The sequence below is a fragment of the Sminthopsis crassicaudata genome, chromosome 2 (assembly GCF_048593235.1).
Source record: "Sminthopsis crassicaudata isolate SCR6 chromosome 2, ASM4859323v1, whole genome shotgun sequence".
NCBI lineage: Eukaryota > Metazoa > Chordata > Mammalia > Dasyuromorphia > Dasyuridae > Sminthopsis > Sminthopsis crassicaudata.
The window spans coordinates 286,933,297-286,951,289 of record NC_133618.1 but is presented as its reverse complement, the minus strand read 5'-3'; the positions used below and the strand labels follow the sequence as shown (position 1 = coordinate 286,951,289).

The window sequence follows — 17,993 nt, the reverse complement described above, 5'->3', positions numbered from 1 at the left end:
GTATCCGAGAAAGATTTTTACTTAAGAGTTAAAATAAAAAAAATTTTTTTTTGATCGTTCTTCAGTTACAAAGAAAACACAATTAATCCAAGCACTGTATCCTAGTTTGGGTTAATCTAGTTTTTTGTTTTGTTCTGAAATTACACCTGATATTGCCTAGTTAGGTAGCAAGCATAATTGTTTTACTTCTGTTTACTACAGAAACTTTAGGTTTCTGATAAGGTTTTAATGTGTTACACATTTTAACTATTTACATGTTTTTGTTGTAGATGGTGGTGGTGGTGTTTTTGTTTCTTTAGCTAATGGTGGACCTTCCCTCTTAAAAAGCTAAACAGAAAAATTTATACAAAACCTGTAAAATAGCAATAGTAATGACATTTAAAAAATAATTTTACTTATAAAATATTTACATTTGTATAGCATGAATTTAGATTTGGTGGCTTCAAGTTAAATATCATTTGGGGTCACTTATAAAATATTTATTAAAATGTGGCATATTTCATATAAATGATTAAGTGAAGATATTTGCTGTGTACTTTCAAGATTTTATTAAGTTTATATTTCACAAAGGATAAAATTTGTATAAATAAAAATAACATAGAGGCAAAGATGTAGTTATTTTTGGGACTATTTCTTTATCTTAACTATTCAAATAAACAAGCCTAATAATACACTTATCTGCATGTCCTGAATGATTTCTGAAGATTTATGTTTCAGACACTCGAAAGGCCGAATTACCTATGATATAAAGTTTGAAGAACTTTACTAATTTGAGTTACTGAACAAGTAAAGGAAAAGTAAAATTTAGAGAATTTCACAAAAGGACAGCTCTTCAACGTTGAAGTTATTAAGTTTCTGGGGAAAAGAATTTAAAAGTGACTAGAAATAAGTTCATTTTCTAAGTTTTCCAGAATGAAAAGTTTATGTCATTCCAGATAGTTGTTGCTCACTTGTTAGCATAGATATAGGACAAAGATCACCTACATATATTAAAAGACAGCTCTAAAAACAGGATTAAACAGTAAATCTGAATTCTAAATATGCCCTTGTCACTGGCTTCATCAGTTCAAAGGGAAAGTATGTCTCTCTAAATGCTAAAAGTGCATATAGAGCATCTAGAGATGTTCTAGTTCTTAAATTTCTGCTTTTAGCCAACATAAAAAAGTATAACCTAAAATTGCAAAAGGCTTTAATTAACAAGCCACAATGATATTCCACTACAAATTTACAAATTCCAATTTAAATGGGCATTTACTGCTACTTGCAAATCTTTTTATTCTGTTTTTGGTGTTCCTTACCACACTAACCACAATAAAATTTCAAAATTTTTCCATTCTCCTTAAATTCCCCATCTTATCTCCTATTACTTTACTGAATTGAAAACTCTTTGGATTACTTCTTTCAATCTTCTAATATCATCTTAGCTTTCTATCTCTAAACCCATCCATTCTCTTTTTGGGGGCCAAATACCAGAAGAAAAGATAATCTTTCCATTAAAACTAAATATACAAGATGTGCCCTGAAGCCTATTGAAATATTGTTCTTTCCATTTTCTGTCTATTAATCAATTTTGAATGCTCATTCTATCTTCAAACTCAGATTTCTGTCAGCTTATGGAACAACAAAAAATTATTCTCCTAAACCTATGAATCATCCTCTTAATCTATTCACTTTATTTTTTCCAATTCCAAAATATTTAAATAGATAATAACTGTCTCATTTCTTCATTATCTAGAATTCCAATAATTCACTAAAATCATGCTTCCATTTTTATGAATTTAAATAAAGTTCTTAAAAATCTCTAATGACTTTCTTGGTAAAAATCATTTTTTTCTTCTCAAATATCATTCATCTTGATCTTTCTGTTGCTTTTGATTACTACCTACTTATTCTATCTCCATAACACTATATATTGCAGAAGTAGGATTTGAGCTATATTAAAAGAAGTATGGGAAGACAGAGGTGAGGAAGATATGAATTCCAAGTATGGAGGACATTGAATAAAAAGGCATGGAGTAGTATTTAAGAAACAGCAAGTACATCAATACGATGGATTCTAAAATACACAAAGATGTAAAGTATGAGAAAATTGGAAATAAGGAAGAAGCCAGGTTGAAAAAGATTTTAAATGACAAACAGAGCATTTGATATTTGAACATGGAGGTAACAGAATCTCTTGAGTTTACTGAGTAGGGGTAGTCTATAGAGGTAAAATGACATGGTCAGACTTGCATTTTAAGAAAATAATTTTATAGCTGATTGAAAGGCTAGAGTAGGAAGAGACCTGAAGCAGGGAGACTAAGTTATTTCAACAATCTAGGAATAATGTGATGAAAGCCTGCACGAGGACAATGGCAATATTTGAGGATAAAAGGAGGCATATACCAAAAAATGTTAAAGTAGAAATGACAAGTTTGGCAACAAATTAGATATGAGGGATGGGCACAAGGAAGAGAAGTTAAGGATGACTCCAAATTGCAAAGTTGCAAACCAGAATGCTTGGATAATTAGAAGGATGACAGCACCCTCAATAGTAATAGGAAATTTAGGAGAAGAAAGGGTTTGGGGTAAAAAATAAATGGTTCTGTTTTGGATACAGTGAGAGTTGGTGATGCCTCTAAGATATCCAGTTTAAGATGACCAAGAGACAGTACATTAAATGGGGCGGGCAGTCAAAAAGAAACAAGGGTAAGGTATGTAAGTGTAGGAATCATCAGTATAGAAACTATTAATTGAATTCATAGGACTAGATGAAATCACCAACAGAATTAATATAAAGGAAGAAAAGAGGGCCTAGGACAAAGCTTAATGGATATGACCTTGATGAAGAGCCAATCAAGAGAAAAGGCAATCAGATAGGCAAGGAGGAAAACTAGAAGAAAGCCTTATCCTGAAAACCTAAAAGGACATGAATATTCAGGAAAGTAATATGACTGACACTGTCAAAAGTTACAGAATAGTGAAAAAAGGATAAAGACTGAGAAAAGTCCATTTATTAGATTTGACAATTAATTAGGAGAACACTGGTAATTTTGGAGAGAGCAGTTTTAATTGAATAAGAAGGCTAGACACTAGAGCTTCTATGAGAAGCAAGAATAAAGGAACTGGAGTCACCCATACAGATGACTTTATAAAGCATTTATCCACAAAAGGTAGAAGTGATAAAGGACTACTGCTAGTGAGGCTAATTTAATCATGTGTTGTTTTTTTTTGTTTGTTTGTTTTTGTAGGAAAGAATCAGTAGAAAGTCTGAAAATCAGAGGGAAGATAGAGATCTGTTAAAGATGGAAGTAGATGAGATCAAAAGCACATAATGGAAGATTTTCCCGAGTAAAAAGGCTATTTTTTATGTGAAATAGGAGTGAAGAAGAAAATGGTAAAGAATGTGATGTGATATATGTGAGGATAGAGAGTTAAGATGATGAAGGAAGAGGGAATTCTCAACAAATGTTTTCAGTTTTTTCAATGAAGCAAAAGGTTCTCATCTGAGAAAGTGGGTGCAAGGAGGCTTGAAGAGAAATGAGAATGTTTGAATCAGCCATTATTCTGTGATTAGAAAACTGACTATGAAGGTACAAAAAGGATTGCCTTGTTGTCAAGAGAGCCTGGATGAGACAATATAACAAATTCTAGCACACCAAGAGGGAGAGGAAAGTATAGCCAGTAAAGGAATTATGATCTAGCAAAGAAATGGCAGATGGAGGGACTGAAATGGGGAAAATGAAAAATAAGTTTAAAGGATAGGGAAAGAAGGAATTAGAAAAAAAGAATATGACCAAACAAAGGAATTTTGAAGTTTGTGAATATGGAGGTGATACAACTATAAATGTAAGTATGATCAATCGTGTCCTAATATTTTTATCCAATATTATATTGTTTATATGGCTAAGGTGAGTTGATCTGAGTCATGAGAATTAAGAATGAAGAACTGGCAGGTTAGAGCACTTGAGGAAGCACCAATATGTGTGCTGAAATCTTTTATGATAGTAACAAGTATGACTGAAACACTGAGGCAGGCAGTGAAATTATTGAGGAAGGAAGAATATCTGGAGGCTCCACAGATAATTTCTACCAGAATCTATACTGGTCAATAACTTTCAATAAGGTGGATCTTAAAGTAGAAAAGATTTCTGAGGGATAGTAGGAGAGAGAAATTCTGTAAGTAAGAGAGAAATTCGCTGGGGAAAAAGAAGTATTCCAACTCCTTGATACTAGAGAGACAGGAAATATGATGAAGTATAATCAGTATTGGAAAAAAGGAACAAAAATACACTGTCATCAGGAGAAAGCCTGGAAGATAGAAGGAAAAACAAAAAGATTTTAAGATGAAAGCGAGTTTGTTAACTATGATGCATTCTGAGTAGCGCACAGCAGAAAGGACAGGAAGATGTGGAGGGTCATTAACAGACTGGAGTTAAGAAGAATGGGATTAAGGGAACAGGCATTTGGGGATGGGGAAAGTGTGATCACTGAAGAATGCAACCAAGTTAAGACTCTGTGATTGGAAAGAGGATCACTGAAGGAGGCAAGTGACTATTCAAGATTGTTTCTCTGAATCCAATCTCATACTAAGATGTGATGTCAGAAAAGACATTATGAAACCCCTCAACCCTACCTTACATTAGCTAGGAGCATATCTTCATATGGACTGATGAATATGGTCAGGAGAAGGAATTAAAAATAGATCCTTTGCTAAAGTAGGGATTGCTGGGAATATCCTGAAGGGACAGCATAATCCAGAAGTAACTACTAAATCTTATTCAAACATCAGTTACAGAAACAAAAGATTTGAACTTTGGAGAAGGTGAAAAAAAAAATTTAGAAACATGAGTATGTGTGATATCTGATTTGAAAGGCTGTCATATGCAAAAAAGAATCAACTTGTTTTACTTGGGCACCTAAAGCACAATTGGGAACAACTGGTCAAAATTTCTGCAAGAGATGTTATGGCTCATCAAAAGGAAAAACTTAATTAAAAGGTGTAAAAAAATGAAAAAACCTGTTTCAAGAAAGACTCAGTACTTAATTGTTATAGCTCTTGGAACAGACATTGTTGTGAAAGTTTCTGCTCACATATAAGTTTAACTTGATAAAATAAAACAAAAAAAGGAAAAAAAAAGCAGAAAAACAAAACACATTAAAGTCCCTTCTAATTTTAACATTCTTTTATTTTCTTCATCATCATTAGCTTATACTTTTAAGATTTTCATAGCTTTGTATCATTAATGGAGACATTTTTTTCAACAATGTAGAAAATTTCCCAGTCACACCTTTTAATTTTAATTTTGCAATAACAAAAAGTCCCATAAAATAGTAAAGGACCTAGCCAATGTGAAAGCCAATGGGTTTTTTAGTATCTTTTAGATAAAAGTGAAACAGGTTACCAGCCTATTGTTCATTATCAAAATATGGCCATCTTACCAATTTGTTCATATATGTTCTTTTTTCTGTCAGTGTCATCATTTGCTCTAGGTTACAGCTTCATATCTACCATGGTATCTTTTCATGGTTTTTTGGATCACTAATCATTGTACTTCTGACATTGTAGGATTTGGGGATTTGAAGCTAAGTAGCATCACTGATAGAAAATTTGCTTTTAAAATATGGGCTTTCATAGCAAGGAGCAACTTTGGGTCATCTGCAGAGCTTTCCCAGGATATATATGTGTGTGTGTGTATATGGAGAGACCAGTTAAAAGAGGTTAACAATGAAGCATATGTCAAAAAACATTTATAGATTTTTCCCATTCATTGGATGCTTAGGCCTCTAAGTCTTTGAGAAAATGCTATTAGAACTACAAGGTCAGATTCAATCAAGTGCAGTGTTATCCTCAAATTAAAGCATCAGGAAAAATTGTGTCAATACTGAACATTTTATATTTGGATTTTGCATAGAACGAATAGCCTTCCTAAAACTGGCAAATATGTTAATGAGCTTATGTATAATTAAAAAACGTTATTTTTCTAATCATGTTTAACATAAAACCTCATCTTAACAGGAAAGGAAGATAACTTTGTAAATTACAAAAGTCTTTAGGGCTGCATTTTATTCTACTGAATCAACTTGGTTTTTTTTTTTTTTTTTAAATCAACAAGCAAGACAAACAACTAGGATCTCATATTCACTACATTTGTCAATTGTGTAACTGTGAAGACATAGTCTGCTGTGGGGGAAAATTTTTGTGAAAGTTAATCTCTTCTTTAGTCATATGTTCATTAAGTATACCCTTGATGCATATCATTTTCAAAAAGATTTTTTTAGCAAACAAAAATTATCCATTTAGGTTGGTGGTTGTTATGTCTTCTTAGTTCCATTTTCTGATAATAAAATCCTTTCCTTTTTGTAGATTCTTTCCTTCTTCCAGGTATCTTGAAAATCAATTTCTGAGTATCTTTCTCTCCCATCTCCACCATTTAGATATAGGGCAAATTTTATTTCAATACAGAGAAAACACTCTCCACCAATCCAAATAAACCATAAAAGACTCACAAGTAGCCAATGAACAGTTGGCAAAAATTTCTATTCCTTCCTGTGAAGTCTCACCTTCAACACAAAGACCTATAAAAGTCTCTGGCCTTATGACATACCCCTAGGGAATTAGACAGCTCCTGGAAGGAAACAAAATCTGAATAACTCACAAAATCCGAGTAACTCACAATATTAACAGCGAGTGAAATCCAAGTTTTGTTCCTCTTTTCCTTGTCTCAGTTCCTTATTTATCCTTCATGTTCAGGGCCATGTGTATAATCTCCTACTCTTCTAGTCGTTTAGGCTTCAGAAATTTCCATGACTCTTCTGGAAGCCTGGGATTCAAAAATTCTCACTGCTTATTCCTTAGAACCTTAGAAATTTTGCTACCTCCAGGAAAAAAACAAACAAACAAAAAAAAAAACCAACAAACTGTTCTATTGGTATATGAACAAGTTTAGCAACTCTTAACCTCATCTTTTAAGTGCCATTGGCCAATAATTAGGTATTGAGAGGTTAGAGTCCAAATATGAGGTTTTCATTATTGCTGCTAGTAAGAAGAATTACGCAGAAAGCAGATTATACTATTTTTTTTTGTTATTTTCCTTCCAGGCTCATATACAAATGCTCTCAGGATGATATGGTATATGTTACTTTAAGTGCTTTTCATAATTTTGTATGTTATTCTGCTCACAATTTTCTTTCTCAATTGCAAATGAACTTACGTTCTAAACAAGTATTTTTTTTGATCTTTGCCTCGCCACAGGTAAGGCAACTCGTAAGAAACCTGTTGCCATCAACTTTAGCAGTTGATGATATGTACACAGAAAGCTTATTTCTAATAACTTTCATAACAATAACCAATTATTTACTGTCAAGATAGTCCATTTCTTTCTATATTTTTAGGTATTTAATCTTTTTCATGTTCAATTCTTTTCATGAAGAATATGTTCATGAAATAGAGATATAAGAAGTCTGAATAATCTATGAAATTTATGATCATTTCTTAATAATTAACCAAATCTTTCAAAATATTTCTTATTGCCCTTTCCTATACCTACTTCTAAATCACGTCACTAGTTTTCAAAGTATATAGTGACTTGGTTTGGAGGTAAACTTATAGAATATCCCTAATTTCTTTAATTCCCTGTAACAAATGTTGACATATAAGCTAAAATTATTGCATGGCAGAATTATGACTGCCTTTAGGTACACATTCATATATATATGTAACTTAATTATTTCAAAATTTCATTTATAGTTAAAATATCAAATTAGATATGGTTTAGAAGAACCTTTAATAGCATATTCACTTGCTGATTCTTCAACAAAAATTATTTAGCAGTTGGAACTGGTTTAAAAACTGCGAATCTTATCACTATTCTGACACTGCTACTACTCCTATAGAGGAAGGGGTATAGATAGGACTGAGATACCATTTTGTACTTTTATCCATTTCTCAGACTACTGTGATCAAAAACAACCACCATTTTAATTTTCCTTTTAAAGCACTCTTTTTTTAATCACCATGGTTTTTCATTGTCTTTTGAGGGTTCCCTCAAAAGGGTAATCATGATTTAAGAGAAGTTTTGGTTCAGTGATCAAACTCTTTTCCTCACATTAAATTTTCTGTTCATGCTTTTATTTTATTTCTTCCATAATAAATCCTCCAATATGGAAAAGGTGGTCTTTCTCATTGTCTACCAAACATGACGTAATAAAGTTAATAGAGAAGTAAATTTGATATTACTGGATTTGAATCAAATCTTGATTTGGAATTTCAAAACTTGTGTTACTTTGGGTCAATTATTTTATCACTTCTGGAACTCAATTTCCTCATTTGCAAAATGAGGTGGTTAGATTAGATGATCTCTACATTTCTAGTCAGTTTTGAAACCTATGCTTTTTTTGTATAGGATTTTTTGAATTCTGTTTCTGCCATAGATTAGCTAATGAGTCATTTACTCAGGGTTTTAATTTGCCTATCTATAAAATGAGGGAGCTGGACTAGATGAACTCTAAGGTAACTTTCAGCTGTGGTCTTCTATGATACATTCCTAACCTCTTCTTCATAGAATGCTGTATTGTTCCCTTCTCCACATCTATCCAATTCTTACCTATTCTGTGAAGTCTACTTCAATTTCCCCAAAATTTCCCAGATAATAATCCAATTGCTCTTTTCCATTCTTTCTTCTACTTCAGAATTTATTGCTGTTACTACTCATTTATTAACTTAAACTTTACTTCTACTGTTTGACTCAGAAAAAAAAAGCATCTGGAAGACAAAGAACTAAGGCATGCATTTCTCTTATATCTTTCCAGTCATCTAGTACAGTTTTATGTGCATAATAATTCTCAACTTATATTTGGTGAGTCAATTTAGAATCAAGTATTCTAAAGTTGCTGATTCCCCCATATCCCTTTTTTTTGTGGGATATTACTTCATTAGTCATAATGACTTCATTATGTAACTTCATTAGTATAGGTATATTTCAATGAGGAAACTCTCTCTATGTTCTATAACTTATATTCTATAGCATAGAAGAGGTTAAGTATCTTGGTTAAGGTCACAAAGGCTGTGTATATCAGAGGAGGAAGCTAAAATCCAGTTTTCCTGACTTAGAGATCATCTTTCTAATGTAACCTCCATGCCATGCTGCCTCTCTAAGGTTAAGTGTAATAAATCTTAAAAGTTAAAATTGAAAAGTCATCCATACTATTCTATTGCATTATAATAATGCCAATTTTGCAAAAAAAATATTTTTTTCCAGGAGAATTTATATACAATATAATTCTGCCTGGGTTAGCTGGATTTAAATCAGATGCTTTGTGATAATTAAGTTAAAAAAGCTGACATTTTAATTTGACATTTTTTTTAGCACAAAAGAATAAAAAAGGTGATACTTTATACCTTTCCTAAAGCAGTTTCTAATAAATGCTGATCAGAATCAAGGGCTAAATGGTTCACAGAAGCTGCAATCAGAAGTGGGATAAATTGCTTCTGTTAATACAGAAGAAACTTATACTACATTGTTGTGCTCAAAGATTTGCATAAACACTCTGTATGATTTAATAAACTAGGACTTGTATGAGAAAGGATAATGCCAACATGAATAGTATTAAAAGTAGTAGGCTCTATTTGGTTAACTAAAACAGTCTCTAATTATATCTCAATAAGACAATGTGGTTTAGGACTTAATCATGTTAAAGAATATGATGTAAAACATGTGTTAAAATCTTTTAAAGACATTATTTAAAGTTATTTAAACAGTTTACCAAAGTCCAACTTACTTGGATATTATTAGAATCAAATTATTATTCTGGGAAAAATGAGAGATATCATCTGGCTCTTAAGCCTAAACATTAAAAATTCCATTTTGGAAGCATCTGTTATTTATGGAAAACTTAGGGAAACTTTTAACTTCAGAATTTTAAAGTGTTTATTTTCCAGTATGTTTAATATCTCACTAAACTTATGAATAAAACAAAAAGTATTAGCCAAAAATTTTAGAAAAATGTATTAAAGAATCATGTCAGGTCTGAGCATATAAATTTTTAGCCCAAAGCAAAAAACAAAAACAAAAACAAACAAACAAACAAAAAAAACCAAGTGATTAATTCCTAAGAGTGTAAGGCTTTAACATTAAATAGAACGACGCTTTAACTATAAAATATTATATAATTTACATATACTTATATTTTATTATTTTTTATTTGTAGGGAGACAACTGAGGTTAAATGACTTTGCCCAGAGTCATACACCTAAAAAGTGTTAAGTATTTGAGACTGCATTTGAATTCAAGTCCTCCTAACTCTAAGCTTTCCCATTTACATACACTTTTTAAAAATCTAAGCAGTAGAGTTTCTTTTTCAAGTTCTGAATCTATAAATAAATTCATGAAGAGTATTCTTTCAAACTGAATACTAATTTAAATTTATATAAATGAACCGTTTAGAGAATAAATATCTAATGACAGAGAACTTGAAGATGTTTTAATATGCTATCACTCTTAAATTCTGTAGATGTTTAAACACATAGACTTTCAATTTAGAAATATATAACCTGAAAGTTTGGAGGATCCTAAAAGATCATCTAATCCAATCCCCTCATTTTACTAATGAAGAACTTGAGGCACAGAAAGATTAAGTTGTTGTGGTGGCTTAACTCAAATTATAAGGCTGGTGTTAGAACCAATATTAGAATCTCCCTCTCCCCAACTTCCAATTTAGTTCTTTTCCCAATGCATTATGCTGCCTCTACTTAAGAAAACTGAGAAATTATTCAACTCCATATTTATTTTTGACCACTCTTTAGTTACGTTGCTGCTTCTTCAAGAGAACAGACTATAAAGGGACAAATTAACTTCAATTGTGCCAATTTCAAATGTTAAGGTTTCATTTCTCATGGAAGAATTATTATCTAAAATTGTCTGGGCAATTAAAGCTTGTAAAATGGTACTAAGAAACCTTTTTTTTCCTTCTCCTATATTGCTAGTTTTTTTTTTTTTTTATAAACAGTTTTATAGAAATTAAAAGTGATTTCATAATTTCTACATTTTTGAATGTGGCACTTAATTCTAAATAGTTACAACTAATTAAAACAAAATTTTGACAAATGCTCTTAATTGGTGGTCTATCTTTGCCTAAGTTTTCAATTTAAGGTAGACTTTAATTTGGGCAAAATGTATGCAGCAAAAAAAATTTTTTTTTAAAGCCAAAGTTTCTTCTAGCTCTGGATATATCATTGCACACATAGATCATAAAAAGTTATGCAGTGCTATTTGGAGCACTTTTTTTCCAAAAATCAGACTTTTCATCCTACTAACTCCATTTTACTGCTTTCAAAATTCAGGTCTTTTTCAAGCACCACCAATATCCTCACCATTTATTACTGCAATAAGAGGCCAGAGAAAAGAGGAGGGAGGGGTAGAGAGAAAAGGGTGCGGGAAAGAAAGAAGAAAAGGGAGAGGGAGAAAGAGGAGAAGAAGAGAGAGAGAAGAGAAATTGAGGGTAGATTGTTAGGGTGGAAATTCTATTAATCTGTGGGATGCTCCAAAAAAATCTTAAGCTCTTTGGTGTTTTCTATTTAGAAATTTTTACCCAGCTTCTGATATATGTAGTTATGCTGGGCAAGCTGATAGTTTTATTTCCAAAGTACTAACGTTTAAAATTATTTTTATGCCAATGAAGTTTTTTAGTATTTCTGAATATACATCATAATCAAAATTATGCAGAAAATGCTAAAAAGGATAACAGAAAAAACCTATGTTTTTTACTGTTATCAAGTTAGCAAAAATTCAACATTAACACACAAGTACATTCATTTTATCAATTTATATTAGGTTAACTGCATAAACATGTAGATTGTAGAATTTCACATTAAAATTAATATAAACTATATAAAACCAATTATTTACTATAAAAATACTTTGGATTCTGAATTGCTATTTAATCAGGAAATTCATTTTCTACATATATACATTAAATAAAATATATTCACTACGTTAATTTTCATGTTAATAAACACAATAGACTTGAAAATTTTAAGTGCTATCAGTTCACCAGTTTAAAAAATACAAATTTAGTAAGTACTGCACAGAATTTCATTCTACTAGCTATATTGAATATGAATATTTTTAAAATGAATTAATTATATATAGTATTTATATATAATATTAGTATGTATGCCTATATATACATACATACCTATATACATACACACAGTATCTGAAGAATAAATTAATTGTCTAGGTCAATGAAATAACAATCACCTTTCCACTAAGGTATACTATTGTATCTACATACGGGTCACAACTTTAAAGTACCTAAACTAACAAGGCTGAAATACAGTACAATACTTCACTACTATTATACAGTGTTAAACAAATTTAAAAATTATAAAAAAAAGCTTATGGCAAGATTTTACCACATTTAATTATTTAGGATTTCCTAAATTAAAACAGTCATCCTCAATATCTTAAGAATTAACTAATTCAATTTTTGGTTACAAGAATTGTTCTCATAAAAGTTAACATGGAGTTATAGTGTCTTGTATGTAATAACTACATAGTTATACAGGACAAAATATTTGATTAAAAAAAAACAATATTGTTATGTATACAGATTTGCTAAATATGTATAAGTGGGTTGAATTAGCAAATTAGAATTTCATGGGCAAAAAACAAAAACAAAAACAAAAACTCAAAACTATATTGTAGGTTCAAACTATGATTTTTAAAAAGAGAGTATTGGGAAATCTGTGGGTATTATTATTCTTCATGTTTTATTTTTTCCATAAGTGATAAAAAATGAGTCATGAAGTTTTAAATGAATAGAAAATCCTACAAGTTAATCAGATGTGTCAATGGACAATATATAAATTTATAATGAAAAAATCTGTGTTTACTCCTTGGTATGGTAGTTTATACGCTTTAGGGTGGGCAAACAACTACAAAACAAAATAGTTATGATAACACTTTTTAAGCAAAAAATTACATATTTAAAAATTATATTTAAAATTAATGGTTTACAAGATAACCCTTTGTTTAAAGTGCATTGTACTAAGTTGCTAATGATTTTCTTTCATTTCTCAACCAAACACTCACTTGTTTGATGCGGTCTGGATTAACTGTGGTCTGAGGTTGTAGAATACTGACTGGTTCTGTCTTGGCCACATTTTGGGGCATTTCCCGAATTTTTTCAGCAATGAAGCCATGAACTGCATTTAGTGCTTCAACTGTTCCCTGGATCAAACATACCCGTTCTGTAGTGCCTGTAGAGAAAAAAATTAATATTCAGAAAAATTTTCTCATATTTTTTGAAAATCAGGTAGCTATGTATTTACTTAGCTGATAATATTAAAAATTAATTAAATAGACTAATATGAATAATGCTTATTACTTGTTTACATATTTATTTCATTTGAGGGTCAAAATATTAAGGTGTAGCAAGTCTATTTTACATTCATTTTGTTCCTTCTTTCCTACTCATTTCTGTATGGAAAAACTATATTTTAAGTCACTCAAGTAAGGCCTGGTCAGATGTCACTCAGGACACCTAGATTACGGTTCAGTTCAAAGGTATTGACTTCAGAGAGGCCTAATATGTTAGGATTACTAGGTGAGAACTCAGGTTGTCTGGATAGTGACAAGGTGAGAATTCAGGTTGTCTGGACAATTACAAGGTGAGAACTCAGGTTGACTTGATAGAAGGAGCAAGCTCATTGGCTGAAGTGGTTCTTCCCAGAAGCCCTTGCATTATCCCACGCCCATTCTCTGGGAGGATAAAAGAGAGGACACCCAGAGATAGAAGAGGTCTCTGCATTATATCAGGCCTGACGGGGCTTTCTGCAGGAAGGGAAGTCACTTCTCTGGACAAAAGTTAACAGCAACTGCCTGGAGACAACGGTTCACTACAGGAAGAAGAATCTGCCTGAGAGATTTGAGTAGACACAGCAGATCTCTTCCCAGAGAGCGATCCAGCAGCTTCTGGAGACAACAGCTCGCTACACTAATATGTGCTTTTGTTAATAAAATTTTATTATCTACTTCTTGTATAGCACTATGCTAAGCACTGGGTATAAAAAGAAAAAACAATAAAAGCAAAACAAACAAAACTAATACCAGCTCTCAAGGAACTTGTATCTTAAGTGGAGAGTTAATGTGCAAATGACTGCACCACAAATAAGCTCTACATGCAGAATAAATTCGAAATTATCAATGGGAGGAAGACTTTAACATCAAAGTAGAATGGAGAAAGGATTTTTGTAAAAAAGTGGGATATTAGCTAGGGTTTGAAAGAAGCCAGGGCAGCCAAATAGAGAGAGAATCCCAAGAAAGGAGGACAATCTAAAAAAAAGTACAGCTAGAACATGCATTGTCTTGTGCTAGGAGCAGTAAGGAGACTATCATCACTAGATTGAAGAGATTATTGGGATGAGTAAGGTACAAGAAGCCTGAAAAGATAACAAGGGACCAAGTTATGAAGGTCTCTGAATTCCAACTATAGTTCTTTTAAATCTCTTTCTCCAAGTACCATTTCCAAATACCAGGAAAGTATGTGCAGCAAATATATGGATTGACAAATAGACTTAAAGGAGAGAAGCTAATGAATCTCATCAGTGATGATTTTTCTGGATTTAACTAGGTTGTTCATTGATTAAGAAATATAATTCTCTTTCTAGTTTCACACTTGAAACCTTTTTAGTTTGACAGTACCCGTCAGTGCTTGTGTTCTGCTGTATTAAATATGAGAATGTAGTTATCTATGTAATATCCTAAGACATCAGTTTAGGGTTTTTGATATGATCAGATATAAAAAAATATTTAGGCAATGATATTTTTCCTAGGGTTTTCAGTTTTAAACATTATAAATTAAACATTTGCTGGTTGCTATTAAGAGGAAAAAATTAGGCAACTAGGACTAGAAATATTAAATACAATTTTTGGAAGGAAGTTATTACTGTAAGAAACTCACTAGAATTAAGAACTACACATTTTCAAATTATCAGATATTTCAAATGTTAAATATTCTACTACTCATAGATATGATCTAGAAAAAAAGGGAAAAAATCCTTTTTAATTGGGCAGCTACAGACATTAACTTAGGAGAAAAGGTATTTCTATTTTGCCAAAGTTATTCTTAATAAAACCTCAACCTTTCTAAAGCTTAAATATCAGTGACTATAACACTATTTTAGTGTATATAGTCATACCATATAATGGTAGCATACAGGCACATAAAGTAGAACTCAACTTTAGGAAGAACTGGTTTTAAAATTCCTATTTTTTATATACTGGCTATGACACTAGACAATGGTTGGACTTCTCTAAAATGTTATATTTTGGAAAAATATTCAGAGAATATTTCAGACTTGCATTGACAAGCATTCCCTCACCAAGAATGTCGATTACCTATTCTTATTATATGTACTTCTAATAATTATATATTCCTATTAAAGTTACCTCATTCATGATAAGTCTGATTTCCTCCTTACTTATATAAAACAAGGTATTTAGAAGTTACTAAAAATCTGTAATAGGTTAATCAAAGTTCCTGATAAAAATAATTCTGAAAATTGATTTTTTTTGCAATTAAATTTTTTCATTCATATTTTATGAAAACAAGTTATATGGATCTATATTGTAATATTTGAAGATAACTTCCATAGTTTCTTTTAAGATTCCTTTGCTTCTTAGAAACAGGGTCATTTCATAACAGAAGAGAAAAAAAAAGTCATTCAAGTCACTCACAAATACTAGCTTTAGGTAAAAATGAACTAGAATTTGGTAAAGATGAAAAAATAAAGTTGACTCAGTGCCTAAATGATGTAGATAGTAATTCACTTTAAATGTAAGCATAAGACAAGACATATGGCTTCACTAACTCCAAATGTGCACAAATTAGTGAAAGCATAATATTACATGTAATAATGTGTGTTATCATATATATGTGATAAATACATATTGGCACATAAATGTAATGGATTCTAAATTTCACATTTCATGTAAATTATATCTTGCCTATATGTAAGAAATTTAAAATATTTCAAATTTAACAATGGCATTACAGAACTTTCAAATAAATATTTACAAATGCAAGAACATTTCATTTTATAAGACTACCCATTTTGCAGAACAGTAAACATAATGTATAAATCTACAAGCTATGCAGAGTAAGGAGGCTAATTTCATGCATGGCTTATATAGTAAGTCTCATGGCTTTAGTTAGACATCTTAAAATAATTTCAAATTTTGATTTGCTTTATCTTTGATTTCTGGCCAGTATTTCTTAATATTCCTAAACTAATTGTGTATTTGTAAAAGTTCAGGACTACAGAAAACACCATAATTTTATATTAAATAGCTATTTGATGAAAACAAGAAAAATTTAAGGTACCTTTTAAAAGTTTTTCATTTTTTCCCCAAATTCACATATGTATTTTTATTTGTTCACATCGATCAAAGTTTATATTTCTTATATATTCTCTTATATTTAAAAATTCCAAGTAACTCTTGAAAAATACTTATATAAATTATATATTTGAATCTAGAAACAGTGAATATATAAATTTCTATGTGTATAACATGTAAATATAAAGTATGACGAATGTATATTATTCTTTTTCTCCAAAAAGTTTCTGCTCTTACAAGTCAGGAAGAAGAATCAGAAATAGTTGTATACCCATGGAGACAGATTGTACAATTCAAGATTGTTAGGAATGAAAATGGACTATTTTTATAGCTGTCTTTTATAAAACATTTTAACAAAAAGCAATGATTCCTTTTATCATTGTATGTAGAAAATTGTTCAATAAATGTGAATTTGAGATCTTAATGTATTTTTTCCATCTCTTAACTAGCTTTTATTTTCAGTATCTCCTTCCCCTACCCCCACAAAATTAACTCCTGTGGTGCTTGTGTAAAATAATCCCATTCTAAAGGGATGCTCTAGGGAGTCTTTACAAGGATGTATTAATTGTCTGCTAAATGGCAAGAATGGATGAGGATTGATCAAGGCAACAACAGTTCTTCTCTCAGCAGACAACACAAAACACAGATCAAGTTACTCATGCTTCTGGAGTCAAACAGGAAGTGCACTTACAGTAATGTATACTGTCAAAAGAGAGAAAAGAAACCAGTCAAACCCAAACAGAAAATTTCATCAATCTTGGCACAGACTCACCAAGATTCTACAATCTATGTTGTTTTAGCAACTGCAATTTAAGGCAATACATACTACATCAGACATCAGAGCGGATTCCACTATTTTTCACTTTGGATAGGCCAGTGGAAAGTAAATGAAAATCACTGAACCATGAAGAAATTCAATTGTGTAAAAATAAATTTCACACAGTGTATGTGAGACAAATTAGAGACAGTTCACAATTGCAATACATTTTCTTTGAGGATTAAATTATCTCACTCATTAAAACTATCATAAAAAGAAAAAAAAATAGAAGATTATAATCCACCACTGGGAATTGCTTTAATTTTTAGAAAAAATACTGTTATGTTATTCCACTTAATTCTAATGGCTTTTCACTCAGCATAGAACACAATAATTTATAAAAGGGAATTAGGCAAAAGAAAAATTGCCAGATACATGGCCAACCTATATAACAAAAACAAACCATTAAAATTATTGGCATTGCTGAGGTTTCTTTTATTTGGGGGGGGGTTCAATGATGGTAAAGAAGGGGCCATTTAAAAAGCTTTTGGGTTCCATTACAGTCTAAACTGCAAGTTATTTATCATTTTTAGTTAAAAGTAGCTTTTACTATCTATAAAAGACTATTAACCAAAGCGTAAAGTTACTTATATAGAAAATATTTTCTTTTTGTACTATGAAATCTAAAGATATCTTTGAAACAAATCATTAAAATTATTTTTTAAAGAAATGACCAAAAAAAGTGGCAAGGAGAGATTAAGATCTCTTTGCATGTATTGTAATGTAAACTGGTTTTATTTTTGAACTTGGCAAATTAAAAAACATATGTATGTTGCTATTTCTATTTCTATTAAAGG

At 31.0% G+C, this 17,993-nt stretch overlaps 1 protein-coding gene across 8 annotated transcripts in view; it reads right to left on the bottom strand.

The window, feature by feature from the left end:
- NOVA1 (NOVA alternative splicing regulator 1) overlaps positions 1 to 17,993 on the bottom strand; it is a 156,144-nt gene that overhangs the window by 25,595 nt on the left and 112,556 nt on the right. For all 8 annotated transcript variants that reach the window (XM_074289603.1, XM_074289602.1, XM_074289600.1 and 5 more), the window contains one exon: positions 13,074 to 13,240. In XM_074289603.1, the coding sequence (XP_074145704.1) occupies positions 13,074 to 13,240 (167 nt within the window). The remainder of the gene's footprint in view (positions 1 to 13,073; positions 13,241 to 17,993) is intronic.